Below are 19,613 nucleotides of genomic sequence, written 5' to 3' on the forward strand. Positions count from 1 at the left end.
TAGCCTTAATCACTCAACAATACGTGCACTTGCCTTGTTTGACATTTATACCACATCCTCAAAGTCCAGATCAGCCCCATAACATAAGGTTACCTCTCAAACACATTTGAGTTCAAAATATATATAAATGTATGATTGATTACTTCATCTCAGCTCCTAATAGTGTAAAACATTTCATCACCACCCAATGAAGGTTGAAAACCTTTGACCTGTAATTAAAATGAAAAGTAGGCATGCAATTTCTTATGATGTTTCTAAAGTTACTATACGCTCTCTCTCTCTCTCTATATATATATATATATATTTAAGACCTGGCCTCTCAAGATACATTTTATTTGCTATGCTTTCCTTCTCTGCTAATTTTCAAATTCACATGATCACTGGGTTCCATTATGGTTTAATATGAATATTAATGATAAAATTATTAATAACCCTAGAGATCACTATTCATTATGTATTCTAAAGTATTTCAGCAAATGTTTAATATGAAATGTTTCAGCAAACAATTTGAACATTTCTATCACCAAGCAATGATGAGCTAATAAGGCATATAAATGCAAATTACTCAATATACATTACAATAAAATTATAGTTCTAATTTTAATGGAAAGTATGAATTACTAGATTCTGGATTGAATGCACAATGTAAATAAACTAAAGACAAACTTCTCAAATGTAAAACAAAATTGCATGGTATAAGCAATTTTCAGAGTTCAGTTCTTATACCTCAAAAGTAAGCATAGGCCGTCACTTATTTTTTTCATATGCTGAGAAGTTCTTCTCGTTTATAATTTTCTTTTGTGTGCTCTAACTCTGAAAAATCTAGAAATATAGATCAAATGAGTTTACAAGTATTATATTACTAATAAGTCATTAATGTTGCTTATTTGCCTGTTCTTCTTATACCTCTTACCAACCTATATAGTCAGGGTGCTTACAATATAGCATTTATTTCCTTTTGGGAATTCATCCTTTAAATCTAACCCAAGTGGGCTTTATAGAAAATTTTGTCTATGTAATATATTGCAAGAAATGAATTTACTTTAACTAAATAAACACTATTCTAGTCATTTGTTAGAGTAATCTTGCAAAATGGTGTGTGTGTGTGTGTGTGTGTGTGTAAAAAGGCTTTTTTCTCTAGAAGGGTCAACAGCCAAGGAGCCCAGTGCACGAGACATATTAACACCAAACAGAGAGCTTAGCGATGTCTGTTTCTAAAAATAACCCCTGTATGTTCCTTGTTGTCATCATCCACCACAGTATGGCGAGCTTGGTGACAGAAACATTAAGGCCACTTCTTTCCTTTCCACAAGCATCACACATAGCTACTCAAAGACTTCCCCTGTGTCTCACGGTGGCAGAGATAAAAAGAACTCTGAAACTACCCTCAGCACACATTTAAGCAACATTATTGCCCCTAAAGCAGACAGTTATCGTGCTGTTTTGGCAGCAGGAAGGAATCTGTGGTTTCACTTGAATGTTGTTCTTCTTTATTTAAACTACTAGAAATAACCCAAAAATGACAGAATGCTCTTTCTATAAATAGTCATTCCAGTGTAGAGTTATATTAGGAGGTAACTCAGATGGCATGATAATGATAACGCCTAGCAAGCTAATCTTAGACCTGCAATGCCATAAGATAGAAATACAAAGCTAAGAATAACTGACCCAAAGGAGTCAGCCTGCTAAAGAGAGCCACAGACATGTGGGCATCTGCTGATTTTAATGCACTTAATGATCTTCTGAAAGCTTCTTTCTCCCAAGAAGGCAACAAATTATGGTGAACATTAACATGATAATCAATAATGCTTTCATGATATATTGATTCATACAGATGGCTCAAGATTCTCACAGCAAGTAAGAGTTTTAAAATGAGTTGATGGAAGCCAGAGTTGGCTCTTGTACAATTGGATTAGCCTCTGATTGGTGAATGTTTGCATGATTCATCCACAGAACGTACAATGCTTTTCAAGTGAAATAAAAGTTTAACTCAAGATACAGAGAATGTAGCTGCATGACAGTACACACAGACATTACCAACTAGGTTGTGCCAACATTGTTCAAATGGGTCAAATACTGAACTGGTTTATATTCAAAATATGCAGTACCTTACTTTCATTGGTTAGGTATTTCCTTTGGCCTAAGAATTTCAAGTTGTACATTAATCAGAATTTCAGTAGGCATAAACGTTCCCAGTTTTATATACAAACCAAAGTGGGTATTTTAGAATAAATTAACATGATTCAATAATTATTGAATAATAATTCATAATGTGGTCAAGGGAAAATGAACACCGAAGTGCTAACACAAGAGAAAGAAAAAAACAAATGGAAACAACTTCCTTCTGTTAAATTACATTAAAAATGAAACACATTTTTGATGCAATGATAAGTGATCTGAGAGCATTACACTCATCGAGAAGGATTATGAACATTGGCAAATGCATATCCAACGCACGGGGAATGCTGGTTCTGGCCTGTGTATGCCCCCTGAGGAAGACCACTGCTGATGACGCTGCATATAATTGATCTCACCAAGATTGGGAGGTTGTTTGATTCTCATCTGGACCCCAACATACTATGGAAGTTCCTCCAGTGTATGTGGCAAGCACTGGGGGTGTGAATCAAGAATCTTCCATCCATCCTTAACATAGCTGCCCACTTGTGCCTACCACCCCCCAGCACAACGATATTTGCTGGTATTTGTGTTCAAGAGTAGCTGACTCTACAATAGTCCAACAAGCACATATAAAATCTATCTATCTATCTATCTATCTATCTATCTATCTATCTATCTATCTATCTATCTATGTATCTATCATCAATCTCCTAAGCTAAATACTTGTTTCTTTGAAAGAAAGTGGCAAGCTGTGGTAACAGGGAGCTCAAATTCTGGCCCCGTCTCTCTGCCTAGCAGTGTTGACTTTCAGTATGTTCTTTGTCTCTTTGGACCAGTTTCCTCTAACGTAAAGAATGCATGCCTCCTGGGCAACTACTGCAAAATCTACCAAAAGGCAGCACGGATTACATTATAAAAGAGTGTCCAGGACGGAGATACCGCCCCCCTCCCCACCAAAATATCAACTATTAGCATAAGTCCAGTAAGAAGCATGATAGTCATTATAAAACAGTTATTATAAAAACAAAACATAGATTCAACCATGACTACCCCTAAACGAAGAGCAAACTGCCAAATTATCAGAGTGTGACATCACACAGAGAAAAGCTTCAAAAGCGTCCGTGATGCTGCTAAACTGTCCTGACTTAATACAGCCGTTCCATGATGAGAGATCGTGGGCTCAAAACACTCCACATGTCCTGACACAGTCCTCCCCGCTTTTTGTGCCCATCTCCCTCTTGTGAGATATTATCTCTCCCCTCACCCAACGTGACACCTGCCTACCCTCTAGCTTAGTGCTCTTCTTTGGCGCCCTTCTCCTCTCCCTCCTGGTAATCATCAAAGTCTACCTCTTGGGGTGTGAAAATGTTATATATATATATATATATATATACACACACACACACACACACAGTGACCTCAGACAGTTGTTAGATACAATATTTGTCCTTCTGTGATTGACGAAGTTCACTCAGCATTAATTTTCCCCCAATCCATTCACGTGTGGGGGGTATAATGTTTTCATCATTATTCTTATAAGCTGATTTTACAATCACCATCAGGAATGAAGGCAAAATTGTGAGTAGGCACACTAAGAACTTCTTGAGTTTAGTCGACATGGAATTCCCTGAAAACTTTCTGAATGCACGTGTCCTTACTAATGCAAGAACTCTCAGCACACAATGTGATTTCGTGGAAATATGGTAAAATATATGCATGTTGGTTTCTGTTTTTTTTTTCTTAATTTCAAACTTGAAAAATTTGAAATGACCTTATGACTTTCTCATATGTGAATTCCGTTTGAAAATGCCTGGTCTTAGACACCCACTAAAATATACACCAAACATTTGAAAAATGACATCCACATGTCTACAATTGGGTCACTGCTGACTTTATGTTACTAATTAAAACATTTCTACACAAGTGCTGCAGCATGCGGGCTTGACTGAGCCGGGAAATAAAGTTCTGGGTATTTCCAACCTTATCAGCATGCACAGAGTTTAATCATAAGTAAATGACTGGCTACATTCTGTGGCTGGTTACATTTTTTTCCCTTCCTTAAAAGTGGTTTTCATTGGATTTAATTATTGGGTACCTTTAAAAAGCACTATGCGTAAACAGCCCATCACTTATTTTTCGATGGCAAAGTTAACAGTAGAATGAAGAATAGACCTGACATTCGTATGAAAAATAAAATGTATGCTGTCTTGTATTCATGAATCGAAGCACTTAGAACGACGCTAAATGTGTGTGTGTGTGTGTGTGTGTAAACTACTTAAGCATATAGGTTGCTTAGTGTTGTAAATCTCATTTAAATTACGTTTGTTTACTGGAAGAAGATTTACACTAATCGACACAAAACACACTCTCTGCCTTCTCCCTCCTGATGGCACTTGCCGTGGGTTAGAGGTGAGGAAACTGCCAAGAGCAGGACACCTGTATCCAGCACTGTCTACATAAAAGGTGCCCATGGTCCGCTCAAATTTATCACAAATGCCTACATGTCACCAGTTTGCAATGGTGACTTGCCTGCTTGCTAAAAACTGATTCATAGTTTAAAGAAGTTTCCCCCAATTATCAGAAGCAGCCAGATTATGAATAAATTGTATCCGTGAACTTGTCTTTAAACTGAATTGATAGATATGTTGGAGCAGTTAGATGCGGTTCCTTTGCTAACATCAATGAGCCACATGTTTGTCTTAGGATGTGATATATAGTGGACCTCTCTAGGCAGAAACACCATCAACTAAATGCAACCTACGTTAGCATACTACAGTAAAAATCATGTGTTGATAGTGTGGCTTAGTAGCCCTCCTTTGTTATTAACTAACAGTGTACGTATGTACCTTAAATTTTTATTAGAAGAGGCTATGGGGTAGGGGGGAGGTTTGTAACTACAGGTTGTTTATAAGTCTGCAAACCAAGTGTGGGCAATTGGGGGCTGTCTATACCTTGAATGTTTGAGATAATAAGCTTTGTCTGGGTTGGTTCATGACTATAGGCTGTACACTAAGTTGGACATTTATCACCTGGGGAGGGTTACCTGCATTCCCTTCTCCTTATTAGGGCACTTTCTGATAACAGAGGGCACACCCAGAAAAGCTATCTCTTCAGTACAGTAAAAAATTATAACAGCGATTAAATGGATTTATTACCTTAATGAAAGTGAAGTAAAACCCAAAATTCCACTGAAAGGGAAATTTTTTAAATTATCCATTTGTATAGTTATTCATACAAATGGACTTATAAATTAAATGCTTTTTCTAAATAATTCCCTTTTGAGTTATGTGTTAATTAGCATATTGAATTAAATTCATTAAAAGCCATTTTTCTTGATATATATTTAACTAAAAATTAAGAAAATTCCACTACACACTGTAGCAGACACTGCTATTTCTTAACTAACATCTTTATTCCTCTAGCTCCTTCTTCTTACCGACAGAAATGTTTAGGACAGGCGTCCACCTGCTGGGCTCCGCCAATGGCTATGGCCCCATCACTGCAGTCTCTCTGTTTCTCAGTGACTGGGTAAAGCCTGCGCAGGTTCTGCTACTCTGCTCAATCAGTGTGGGTAAGTTGTTCATCCTCAAAAAGACACAAAAAGCAATGTCCCTTGTTTGGGGAACTGTGTATAAAGGGAAAATGCCTGGCACTGCTGCGACTTTGGACCACTGGGAGACTAGCCTTACATGGCACCAGCGGGCCGTCAGGAGGGACCCGCACGCTACTGCAGGACAGGGACACCACACGAGGTTCGAGTCCTTAAGGAGACCCTGAGTGGACGCCACTTTGCGCGAGATTTTCCATTTCCTGCCTGTGAAAAACAGCATAACTCCCCAGAATGAACTGCCATCAGTACTGTGGCACATTCACTTTGTGCGGGGGGGGGGGGCAGGGGGTGTAAGGCACACTTTTAAAAAGATGTGCGCGTAGTATAAGAAATCAATACAAAGCCCGGTGCGCATGAGGATGAAAAGAAAAACCGGAGACCTCTCCCGATCTCTGTCTGCCTTATGGGCGGAGAGACAAAAACTCTATTACACAAATGTGTTCGTGTCAGTGACACTCATGTACTTTTTAAAACACTACATTTGAATGTAAAGGAATTTAATAGAAATAAGATGGCAATTGAAGGGATTATAAAACAAAATAATGCTTCTTCTTCCCCAACACCTCTCTCTAAGGTTAAACAAAGAACTGAATCAAAAACAAAGCCAAACAAGACAACAGCACCTGCCTTTAGTTGTTTGTGTTCAACAATGGTATAAAAAGAAATAACAAGAAACAAAGCTGACTGTTTCTATGCTAAGCAGTAGGGAGGCAGTCCCTGCTCCGAAAGGGGAGGCTCTTAGAAGCACACTTGATCTTGCCAGAAGGCCAGAAGCAATAGAGCCTATCAGAACTGTCCCAAGGGTTCTCAGTTCACTTCGCCCCATGCCCCATAGCCATCTTGGTTAGCCTTATTAAGAGTAAGAGCCCCTTGTTACCAGCTGAAAGATCGGAGGTTGGAACCTTCTCAGAGGGGTCTCAGGAAACAGGTCTCACTGTCTGCTTCTGACAGGTCATTGCTGGGAAAAGTCTCTGAAGCAGTGCTACTCTGAACACAGGGGATTCGGGGTCAATTAAATCCATGCCAATTAATGATAAATGGAATTAATATAATTATGTTACCTGACTTTATACTATTCACAATCCCATAGTTTAAGTTTCTTTTTCTTTACTTTTAAAGTCAGTTCATTGGTTTTGTTTAAAATTCATATTTTTATTGTCTGAGTTACATTATCAAATTGCATTTCCAAGAAAGGCTCATAGAAGTTGCACCCATGGACTTCTTTCATGCATGAGAATTTTACCTTGTCAGCTTATGATAGTTTAAGTAAGATTTTGGCTGAGTAAAATATCCCTGAGTTATACATTCACTAGAACTTTGGAGATTCTTCTAAAATAGCTTCTGGCGTTAGGTCTTAGGGAAAGTCTGGGCCCTTCACTGACTCTCATATGTCCCCTTCTTTCCCAGTTTCTTATACCGTAAATGTTTTGTTCTACCTCCTGCCTGCAATTCTAAAAATGGTTTCTCATTTGGAACCCAAATTAGGGGAAGACACTGTGTTGAGCATTTGTGTCAAATTAAAAAAGATAAAACGTAAGAAGCTGCTACCAAGGGCTCAAGTAGAGAGAAAATGTCATGCAAATGATGGTGGCAACACCTGTACAAATGTGCTCGACACAATCGATGGATCTATCGATGGTGATAAAAGTTGTACGAACCTCCAATAAAATGATATTTCTAAAAAAGATAGGAAGTAGCTCATATTGAAATAAATCTTACTCTAATCCTGGGGGGGGGAACCCCCAAAACACAGAGTACTCTTTCAACTGCAGCTTTCTTTTTGGTTTTCCATTTTGAGTGAAATTATCCTCCATTAGCGCAAAACCATCTTCCATTTAATTGTTTTGGTTTATCAATGTTAGGGATACAAGTGATATCTACTAGATTATCTTTCATGTCTATAGACTTGAGATTGCTTCCAACATTTTTTCTTTATCATTTACTCTGTAACACACCTTTACTCTGTAGATGTGTAAGACATTCACCAATATCTACTCTGTCCCTGGAAATTTCTAATAAATATTTTAGTTCAATACTTATTCATTCTCAATCTGCTTCTTTAGATCCAAAAGCATGTTCTTTCTGACCTTATTCTATTGTTTTCTAATGGGTCTTTGAGCTCTTGTTATGGAATTCATGTTCTTATTAAGGGACTCTACTTGTGGGAAGCAAGTATTAGGTGATTCCACATATTCAAAGAGTTGATGTATTCTTACTGGAATATGTCTTTGCTTGAAATGGTTGTATTTTTCTTTTACATGTATTCACGTTCTTATAGTACAGTTGCATATCTAAGTCCTTCCATTTCCTTTGAGTGAGGGTTGGCAGATTTTTCTGTGCAACAGTGTAGTGAGCGCATGTAACTTGGACTACTCCCCACTGCACAGGACCCCTCACATGGGCTCTGTCTCTCTGAACTGGAGAGTTGGGTAAATTGTAGTCTGTCCTTGTTTCTGTTTACTGAGGAATGGGGGAAAGGGAAACAGGACAGCCAGTGACCAAAAAGGGAATTGGTGTGAACAATAGCAACACCCAAAAGTTCACCTTCCTCCCTATGCTTTCAAACTATTGCCTGGAAATTTGCACATGTGAATTTGTACTGTGTATATCCAGCAAAATTTATACAGAAACTCTTGGAAGGCAGAGATGTGTATTTGAGGTTAAAAACAATAATAGGCAATACCAATTGTTTTAAATGATCACTGCCCTGTATCCCAAGATTTCACTCAAGGATCTGGACCTTAGTTGAGGATGGTTAGCCCCAGAAGACACTCTGAGTCATTACCCTGGTTTACAACGACGCCATGACGCCTTCATTGCTCCAAAGGCAGTGTGGTTGGCTTACCTCCCACCGTTGTTCTTCCAGAATTTTAAACTACAGTCACAAGACAGAAGTGAGAGAGACAGTCACACACACAGAGACAGAGAGTGAGAACGAAAGATAAATAACTACTCAGTTTGCTCAGATTGGGGAATGGTAGTGATAAGCCTCAGGAAGTAACTAGCTTGCCAATAAATTGCTCAGGGGGGCCAGCAGACAAGCCCAGCTACGTTCTAATCAAAGACGCTCATCTCCATTTGTTTCTCTGGCTGCTCGATGCCGAGGAGTATTTATTTGAGTTATATACCATTTACTTTGCTTGGATGTTCCTGGATAGCCACTTGGGAGGTGTAGGGTTTTTTGCTGCCTTACACTATTTTTGACTATTTTCATCATCTATTAGTGTTGAGAAAGTATATGGTAGATTTTCAAATCCCTCATTGCCAAAATCAAAACGGTTTTCCTTTTTTGATTAAAAATGGTGTTTTATTTTAGTCTTCATAGGGTTTTCATGATATTTTATTTTCTTCGGGGACATCACAATGACAATGTCACCAGTGTCATCTACAGAGCAATGAAATACTCACTCTGTCCCTCTTTTCAATGGTCCTACTGTGAAACAGCTTTCTGACTGTTGCCTATCAAATATCACAATTGATCACAGCTTTGTAAGTAAAGATAACCAGAGTCAGAGAATGGCAAAACCATAATTATGGGGAATATTAGCAATGATTCTTGATATGATGACAGAGGCAGTTCATAGACTTCCATTTTCATAATTTGATTCTGCTTTGCAAGTAGGCATGAATGCCCTCTGAATCTAAAATGCTTCCTTCCTCTTGCCACCACACCCCATGAAAAAAAAAGGGGTTCAGAAAGTGTCGAGATATATTTAAAGTAGAAGAAGTTAAGGATGTAGATAGAATTTTCTTTTTGTCCTGGGGTCATAATGTACTGTGAACATGAACAGTCCTTATTGCAAGCATGTGTTACATTAATACTATACAAATTCTAGGAAATTCCTTCAAATAACAGCCCCAATACTGTCTCGAGAGCTCCACTGTCCAACGTGTTGAGCAATATGCCCGGCAAAGGGAACATGCCTCTGACACTGCCAGACACCACTGAGGGACCTGCGTGAATATTTGCACCTGCTGCAGTGTCTGCCACAGTCACCACTTACACGGGTTCAGACAAGCCACAAAAGCAGAGATCGACTTGACAAAATGTGTCATTCAGACTGAATTGCTAGATTTCATAATATAGAACTTTTAAACTAAGACATCAGCAAAGTACACTGTAGGACTGAGTTTGACATAATGTGTTTAGCAAAGAACATAAATACTAGGGGTTTAAAAAGGAATCATAAAACCTACCTATAGTCCAATAGTATATAAAAATATCTGAATTAAAATATTCTATGTTGATGCATATTATCCAATGTAATTACCATAATATTGGGGGGGTAGTACTAAAGTAAAAAATGACACAGGCTTTTCAAAACGAAAATAAATAAGAAAAAAATTAGCTCAAGAACACTGCCATTGGACATTTAACGAAACAATAAAATATTCTACCATTATCCTATGCTTTTGATTATTAGGTACCAAGACATTTCACAGAATACACACATGTACACTATCCTGATTTGCCATCACAATTTGAAAAAAAAATCTTAAGCCATGTTGAATTAGGTTGATTATGGTTCGATCGATATAACCAAAGACAGAGCATATTTATAAGATAATTTAAAGGAGCTAATGTTCAAAACATCATTTCCCTTTGTGAAACAATATCTAACTCAGCTGGCTTGTCTAGCAAGATAGAGTGTGGCAAACATTTCCATCTACAGGAGCGGCAATGCTAAGAGTGGGTGTATACTTGAAGGACACTTTGACACATCTGAACCTCACAAAAAGTCAGGGGTAGAGAAGAGGGCATCGCTATTCTTTTGCATATGAGTAATGGGTTACACAATTGACCAGCAGCAGAAACCAAGCTCGTAAACAGGGCTCTTGACTCCCCAAATAGTGCTCTTCTCCACCACATTGAAATGCTGGCACCGCTTTGCTCTTCCTTGCAGATCCAAAGACTAGCTACTTTCACATCTATCAATCTCATTGGTGCTACTGTTCTAAATGGGAGCAGAAAAATATATGCAGCTAAATTAAGACCAAAAAACCATTTCCAACAAGTCGATTCTGACTCGTAGCAACCCTTGTGGATACCGCCGTGCTTCCCCATGAGGTTCCCAAGGCTGCGGAGCTTTGAGAAAGGAGCATGTCTCATCATTCTCCCAACGTGAGGAAGGGAGCATCAGACTGCCCGCTTCTCGGATAGCGGCTGAGCACTTGCCGTTGCGCCACTAGGGTTTCCCAATAAAGACAGCTCGCTGCCCTCCAGGCAATGCTGACTCCTAGTGACTCTGTATGGACAGGGTAGAACTGTCCTCAAGGGTTTAAAGTCTCTAACTCTTACAGAAGTAGAAAACCTCATACTTCTCCCTTAAAATAATGAGGAAACCATCCCTCATTTAGCTGTTATTAAAAGACAACCCATGGATAAGATGTGACTTGTGTCTCCATTGTAGGAGTGGTTCCCAAATTGGTTGCATCTTGGAATTACTGGGGTATTTAAGAGATCCAGTATCCAGGGAGTCCCATATCAATGGTATGAGAATTTAGGCACCGTTTGTGTGTGTGTGTGTTTTCTTGGTTACTCCAAGTGTGAGAACCCGTGCCCCAAAGGAGATACACAATAAACACTTGATGAATTTAATGGAAGGGCATATTTCAATAAGCAGAATTAAATGCGGCCCATAATATACAAAGGATGTGATTAAATTTCTATGTTTCAAAGTTTAAAAATAAATAGAGCCTATCATTTATGTATACCACCGAGGATAGGAAATTGATGTCCACCTTCAATAACTTCGACAATAAACCAACCTCACAGCCCTGCATCAACTCAGATTCATGGCCACTGTATGGGAGGAAGGAGAACTGCTCTCTGTAATTTCCGAGGCTGTAAATCTTTAAGGGAGCAGAAAGCCCCATTTTTTCCCCTCCGAGTGACTGATGGGTTTGAACCACTGACCTTGTACGTACCACATTACACCACTAGGGCTCCTGTAAAACTGACAACAGCATAGACTGAAACATTTCCCCCTGTGAAAGTATTGTTGCATTGTATACAGATCAGTACAGGTCAGGAGAAAGTCTCAACTGGGACCCGAGTTAAGTTCTATGTGACTACCAAAGACACAGAAACAAGCACCTTGTCAACACCTGGAGTTAGTCTCAGTTGTCAGCAAAGCACAAGAAAGAAGGCGTGATCCTGGAGCTCAAAGGTGAGGGCTAAAAGGATAAAGCCTAGTTCTGAAAACTAGTCTATCATAGTCACTTTAAGGGTTTATTCACATGCAAAAGCTGACATGCAGTGTTCGGTGATCGGTTCTAAGATAAAAACACCTGCTGATTCCAGCCCGAGCCTCCTGTCAGCTCTGTAGCCCTGAAGATGCCTAGTCCCACTGACACATTTGCTTTTGCTAAACCGACACTACAAACGAGCACCATTCCCGCCACACAGCGCTGGGAGTTCATTCTGACCCCCTGAAAGAGTCAATCCGCCAGTCTCTCTACAATCATAACTGACACAGGTCTTGAAAACTCACTTCCAACAAAGCAACAGATGGGAAGGTACAACGAGGCCCAAACCGACAGCAGGCCCACCTGTGGACTCTGTCTTTCTGCTCCACTTCTACAAAGCACAGGTGGCAGTGCAGGGCTTTCTTATAGCAGGAGCTCTGAGGAGATCTCCTGTATTTGTAATTAGGAATGAGTCCACGTGAGAATTTAAACCGTCACCTCCGCTGATGGGGGACTTGAAGATAATGCCGGGCAAAACAATAGGAAGAGGCAGAAGCACAAAGTCCCCACAGCTTAAGGAACCAGGGAAGGGACATAAATATGAAAAAGCAGTGACTCTAAGCGATTGCAGGTATGCTCTTTTGCTGACTACAAATCGACAAAACTGACAAGCTTGTGAGCGCAAGCGAGCACACCCAGAAAGTCGACACGGGCACCGGCTGCGCGTCTGTAATCGCTGCACCTGCTTTCCACGCATCTCTCTCTACCTGCGCGGTGCCATCGCGTCTGCCCGCGGATGCTGGGCTCCTCACGTGTTGACGAAACACACAATCACCATCTGCGAGTCATAATGGAATCTCATCCCCGTTTCATGTGGCGCTGCTGGGGGGCAGGGCGGGAGGGCAGCCAGGTTCAGGAAGAGGAAAGCCCCCTTCACCACTCTGCAGGGAACTCCTTTGAGAAGGTAAGCCTATAAATAGGTGCTCTGCCCAAGCGCATGGTCAATAGAAATCAGCAGACCGGCGTTTGCAGCCCCCAGGCAAACTTACCTGATTTTTAAAAGTCCCCATTTGAATTGCTAGCCACCAGCACAGCTAGGCTTTCTGGCAGCACAGTAAAGCGAAACCCCCGACTGCACTTTACGGAGCCCAGGCTCATTTTTCATCAGAAGCAATAGTTTGCGATTTCATTCCGCGGCAGCCGTCCCTGAACAGACTGAATATGCAGGGCAGCAGTAATGGAAGGAGTCTAAGTTAAACCCTGCAGAGGCACCAAGCACACAGCAACACCAGCCCCCAAGCAGCCAGTCCTGAAGAAAAGTGCTTCTCTTAGCTGCCTTCCAAACATACAAGGTTCGAGTTGTGGAGAAGGGTCTTACCTGAGCTGATCATACTGTGCATTCTTTGCTGAGCCAAGAGCTGCTCTCGTCCAGCCACCCCATCTGAGGAAAAACACGAGTCACTCTCGTGAATTGTCTGCAGCATGTTCCACTGACTCTTCCTTCAGCCACATAAAAGATTCATCACCGTCAAGTGCACCGGCCGCGAGCTCCCCGCCTGGTCCTCCCTCCTCCCCAGGAGAAGCCGCCTGCTGCAGAGAATCCACTTCAACCAGGAGTTCCCTTCTAGGAAGATGACCGTGCACTTCTTAAAAGACCTGACCACTTACCACGGTACCAACCTGCGTGCAAAGCCCAAAGGGCAGCGTGGATGCTATAGCTCTCTGGAGTTTAGAGTATCCCGGAAACGAAAAGCAGGTGGGAAACAGGAATGTGCTTCGGGGTTATTTCTTTGTCAGAATAAGTAGAAAAATATTAACTCTACCCAGGAGAAAAAGAACCCAATTAAACCTGGCTTCTATTTCTTCCAGCTGCTAGGGTTTTGTTGCAAGAACCTTTAGCCCGGTCAGAGGCTCCGGCGCGTGCCCTCCTCCTATCTGTTTATGTGTGTGCCTCTCTCTTTCCCCTTCCTCGTCTCTCAGCTCAAGTTGGCTAAAGCGAGCGATAATCCATTTGCATATGAATCAACAACAGCATGGCCCACAGGCACAGAAATAGAACAATGGTCGGCTTGAGCCAAAAATAGGTCAAGCATGGCCTAGTGATGGGAGCCTGCATTAATGCATTTAAAAATACCCAGCAAACCCAGCTGTCCAGCCTCTATCTTTCAAAGCATCATTCTCTATTGCTGGGCTTTAAAAGCAATTAACTCTTTCCTCCCTCCACGATTGCTGTGTTTCTGTGCAGGCGCTCAGCTTCCAAAGAAAGGAAGGCAAGGGAGAGAAAAAAAATTAAGAATCATAATTCAAAGAGGGCAAATGCACATAATTTTATTTTTGTAGTATGTGTTTTTAGGAGAGAGAGAGAGAGAGAGAGAGAGAGAGAGAGAGAGAGAGAGAGAGAGAGCAGCGCAAAGCTCTGTATTGGTTCTAAAATAATACTGGAAGCTTTTGCTCATAATGTGGTCTCTGCCTCACCCACGCACAGCGATCCCGGTGTTCTATTTCTGTTGCCGTTTCTCTGGCTACACTGCACTTGGCTGCAGCACTAGAAGCTTTTCTGCCTTCTAGTTTCTGGACTGACAGGAGATGTAGTGGAGGTAGTTTCAGAAAAACAAGCACACCCTAGAAAAAATGTTTATGAAGGATTGGCTTACTCTTTTATCACTAGCTTGCTATTTATATAAGGCAATTGTCCACTCCACAATCTGCATCACTGATCAAATTCTAACATAATCAACTCCGACAATACCTAAGTAAAAATAGAGAAACAGAGAGAGAGAATTTTAACCTGAAAACCTCTTTAGCTAACTTCAGCTTGCCTGTAAAAGGGGGGTGGCGGGGGGGGAGTCAGTGTTTTCTTGTAGCTACATGTGGAATGACTGAATATGCACACCTGTGGATTGCTAAACGCCATCCATGCCCAACTACGAATGTTCTCTGCTCATCTCTCCACGGGTGTCCAGATCTCGTTTTTCTACCAAAATAGCATTTATCACAGTGGATCCTTGGACATTAGTGCACTCATCTACAACGGAAATGAACTGCATAGTATGTAATATTAAAGGTTCTCTTGTCTCTGGGACACATTTATAAAGTAATTTCTGCGTGAGAAACATATTCTGCATTTGAAATGAGGATGCCTGCATCCAACCAGCCCCAAACTCAAACTCAAAAGTGAGGAACCACTGCTCACAGCAGTTCAGTCTGGTTGTCTGAATGGCAGCAGCAAGGGAAAGTTCCTCCCACAATTGTCAGGTGCAGCACGGAACACAAGGGCGGAAAGAGATCTTTGCAATGTTCTCAGCATAATCGGAAGGAGGGGGAGTCCTGGTCAACCATGCGTCGGGCAAGTGGAAGAGGAAGGGGGCATGTTCAATCATTAGATGGATAGTCCAAACTAATGAATTACCTAGAAGAAAGCCCACTGAATTCCCATTCTTTAATAGAACAGCTCCTACTGAATGCTTGAGTCCTTGCAAGATCATATTTGGATAGAGAAGTTACAAGTCCCAAATGGAAGTTATAACAAACCGAAATGACCTTCCACTAAGCTAAAATTTTCATGTTCCTGTCAGTGGGGGGTAAAAAAGGATCCATCTGATGGTTTTTTTTTTTTTGCTGGAAAAGCATTTTAATAAATAGATGTCATTATGTAAACACTTTTATGTACATTTTTAGATCATTGTATTGGGGCACATACTCTCATCACAATCCATACATACATCAATTGTGTAAAGTATACTTATACGTTCGTTGCCCTCATCACTCTCAAAATTCACCTTCGATTGGGTCCTGGAATTAGCTCATTTTTCTTTTTTTTCTCTCCCCCCTCCCTGCTCCCCCCTCCCTCCTGAATCCTTAATAATTTATAAATTATTATTTTTATCTTATCTTACACTGCCCAGCATCTCCCTTCGCCCATCTAATGTTATAAGTAAATTTTCAACCAGCTAAGAAATGTGTGTGCAAAATGCAAAGGTCTGACCATTGTGGCTCTGGCATTTCCCTCAACGATGACGTACAGCCATAACATTCGGTCTGATATGATTTAAACGTTTAATTGTGTTTTAGGTGAAAGTTGACATAGTAAATTAGCTTCCCAATAGGTAGTTCATGCACAAATTATTCCCTGACCTTGGTGGCTTCGATCTCTATGATGTGGGGACACTCCAATTTCCCCCTGGGTTCTGCTTCTTTCCCTCTGGTTCCTCATTCCTCCCTGTCCCCTCACCATTGCTTTGGGACAAATGTCGCCCTGCTGGTCTTTTGGTGTTATACAGTTGACAACGCTAAGAAAAGCATTTTTCATGGGCATTAGCATTTGTTCAACGCTAAGAAAAGCATTTTTCATGGGCATTAGCATTTGTTCTCCAGTATTTGGTCATATGGCCCTCAGGAGTATCTTCAGTTTCAAGTTAGAAGACTGCCTCAGGACTATAGGCTTGGGGTCTCTCTCTCTCTCTCTCTCTCTCTCTCATTTGAATTTTGCTCTACATTTTTTTTTTTACCCATTCTAACCTTCTCTGGTGGTCATGATCAGAGGAGTTGGTAGTGGTAGCAAGGTGTCATCTCGTCCTTCTAATCTCAATTTAAAAGAGACTAGGGTTCATGTGAGTCATTATTTCTCTGGATTCATTATTTCCTTGAAGCTTAGCTTTCCACAATTCTCATTTGCTCCAGGAAGGAAGAGACCAATATTTATAGCTAGATGACCAATCACAAGCTTTTAAGAGCTGAGACATTACTCATCAGGCTAGGATGGAGAGCATTATATATCCAGTTGTTATATTATGTGTGCTGTTATTACTGCTGTTGTATAATTGTGTGTCTTGTACATCTACTGCAGTTGCCCCTTGTTGTGTGCCTCTCTTAGTCACATTTACTCCCTTCCCTCGGGTGGTGAGGTGTTTTGTCCTTCACCAGCGTTTGCTCTCCATCTATTAAATGGCTGGAGATCCTCCCTTTCCTCCCTGGTGAACATCCACAAAGTTCCTGTCTGTGTGTAAAAGAATCCACTCGGTATAATCCCCTCTATATTCCTCCATATTGTGAGATGTTTCACAGGTTCAACATTATTCTTTATCAAGGGTCAGCGATACATGATATGTACCTACCACAGTTCCCTCATCCATCCATCAATGGCAACGAACATCGTTTCTGCTTGGTTGGTATTTTGAATAACGACACATGGGCATGGTGTGCTATGTCTGTTTATGTCTCAGCTCTTACTACTGATGACATAGTGAGTTATGCGTGGGGCTGCCGGCTCAGCAGTTCAAAACTTCCAGGTGTTCCAAGGGAGGGGATGAGGCTTTCTATTCCCATAAAAAGCTACAGTCTGGGCAACCCACACGGGCAGTTTTCCCCAGTCCTATCCAGCCGTTATGAACCAGAATTGACTCAATGGCAGTGAGTCTGGTTTGGTCAGAATCAACTTGATGGCAGTGAGTTTTTGAGTCAAGAGTGGGTATTGTTTGATTGTATGTGGGGTAGTTATTACACAATTTCCTGTCCACTTGAAAATTAAGAATAAGGGGTAGAGACTAGCCTGCCAAACAGGTCACAGCCTGATTCCTCCTTTGGGCGTGGCCTTCTGATACCCCCTCTTCCTCACTGGAGGCCAGACCCACTCTCTGCTTCTCCTTCCTGCTGGTGAGACACAAGGAGAGCTTGAGGAGCCATGTAGAAATCTGCACCAGTGTTGAATGCATTCACAGCCACTGGATTCACAAAACCTTTCAGCCACCGGCCAGAGACCTTCCTGTGCTCTAGGCATCAGTGCATGTGCTGCATGAGTCTGAAGAGGAATCCATGGGCTAATATTGGACTTATGGGTTAATCTCGAATTTATGGACCTGATCTGGGATGGCACAATTTCTTAATATACAATTATTCTTTATATAAAGCTCTATCATTATATATGAATATGAGTATCTCTGGATTTGTTTCTCAAGTAAACCCAGACTAACACAGTATGGTATTTCTATTTCTGCTTTTTTTTAAGTCAGGGATATAGCATTTTCCATAGTTAACCCTAGTGTTTTAGACTTTGTTGGAAATTTAGAGATGGTTAGCAATGACGTTGGGACTGCGTTCTTCGGACAGCAAGAGTACCGGCGTGTTACCTCAAAGGAGCTCTCCTGCTGACCGGCAGCTCCGTTTCCATCTGTTTACATTTGGTGAACTGCCCAATGCCAAGCCCACCATGCCATCAGTGTTCTTTGTCCCTTACAATCATGCAAATAACTCATTGTCCCAGACAGTCGCAATGATGTTTAACATACTTTGCATGGAGTGATGCAAAATGAAACCATGACCTAATTATTTCAGTTATTTTTGAGAGAACATACAAAAATAGTGGTTGATATTTTTATAGATTGATTTTTGTCCCCCACCAAATATGTGTTAGAGCCATAAGCCCTAGACCTATAAGATATAAGCCTATGGGGAATCGGGTCTTTGTTGTTTTGGTGAGGATGTATCAATATAGGTTATTCCTATATCTCATCAGTTCTAGATTATGAAAAGAGCGGCATGTGGGTACACAGGGGTACCCACAAATGAAGTGGGGTAGGAGTGAGGCAGCTGCCATTAGTGTTTGCTTAAGGAACCAAGGAATAGCAGGGCTACCGAAACTGAGGCCAGGATCTTCCCCTGGCAGAGAATGGTTTGTGCTATAGCTTATGTCCTGAATTCAGATTTCTAGCCCCCTAAACCATAAACAAACAGATTTCTGTTCTTTAAAGCCTCACACTTGTAGTATTCTTATCACGGTGGCACTAGAGAACTAAAGCAAACATGTAACAACAAAGTCTCCGTATCAACGTATTTTACCCATATACCTTTTTTTCCCTGTTAAGTTTAAATTATACCTTTAAGTGACCATTTACAAAAAAGGTCTGCAAACATAAAGAAAAGGGGAAAATAATCTTGAGTGCATTAGTAATTAGCCTATTACTCAGAGGTTCCAGGAAAAGGTCTTTTACATTAACAGGGTATTAATATTGTCTCATCTTCATTTTGACCATTAAAAAATGAAGTTTATTTATACTTCAAACCAATATTACTTTAGCATGTTTCCCCTTAGTAGTCTTGTTGTTCACTAAACTCTCCAAAATTAGTAGTCTTGTTGTTCACTACAAAAGAGATACTGGGCACAACGCAGAATATATTTTACTTGTTTCTGTGAGGGGGCTGGGGGGGTAGAATAATCATCACAGGAAAAAAAAGACTTCTGTGCACCCATTGTCAGAGTTGGATAATAAAGTTAATATTTTGATATTCTCACATCAGTGCAGTAACTTGGCTTTAAAAAACTATACTAGGTTTCTTTGGGGACTTTGTGAAAGCCAGTGTTACTTATTTCAAAAGCAACACGAAAGGGATTTTTATTAAAAGAATAACAACACACTTCTGCCAATGTCAAGCAGCAGTTTCAGAGATCTCAATAAATACACTTTGATTTAATAAGCATTTTCTGAAATTATCTAAATATTCTATTTTACACCCATGCAGCTCAATGAAAAGTTGATGAAAGAATACAGAAAACAGTAATGACGACAACAAACAGGTCCCAATTTAGTAGGAAATGGAGTGGGAAACAAATCCTGAAGCAAAGTGTTATCCAGAAGTTATTTTGATACTTCCAGGTTTCCTGATAGGTACTCGGGCAATGTGAAAAATGCATAAACTATCT

General features: G+C 40.7%; 1 protein-coding gene across 1 annotated transcript in view; it reads right to left on the minus strand.

Annotated features, from left to right (window-relative positions):
* The window catches only part of HDAC9 (histone deacetylase 9), a 590,965-nt gene that overhangs the window by 184,400 nt on the left and 386,952 nt on the right, over positions 1 to 19,613 (minus strand). The window contains exon 2 of the mRNA XM_075558328.1: positions 13,296 to 13,358. Within this exon, the coding sequence (XP_075414443.1) occupies positions 13,296 to 13,358 (63 nt within the window). The remainder of the gene's footprint in view (positions 1 to 13,295; positions 13,359 to 19,613) is intronic.

Source organism: Tenrec ecaudatus, chromosome 9, assembly GCF_050624435.1.
Source record: "Tenrec ecaudatus isolate mTenEca1 chromosome 9, mTenEca1.hap1, whole genome shotgun sequence".
Lineage (NCBI taxonomy): Eukaryota > Metazoa > Chordata > Mammalia > Afrosoricida > Tenrecidae > Tenrec > Tenrec ecaudatus.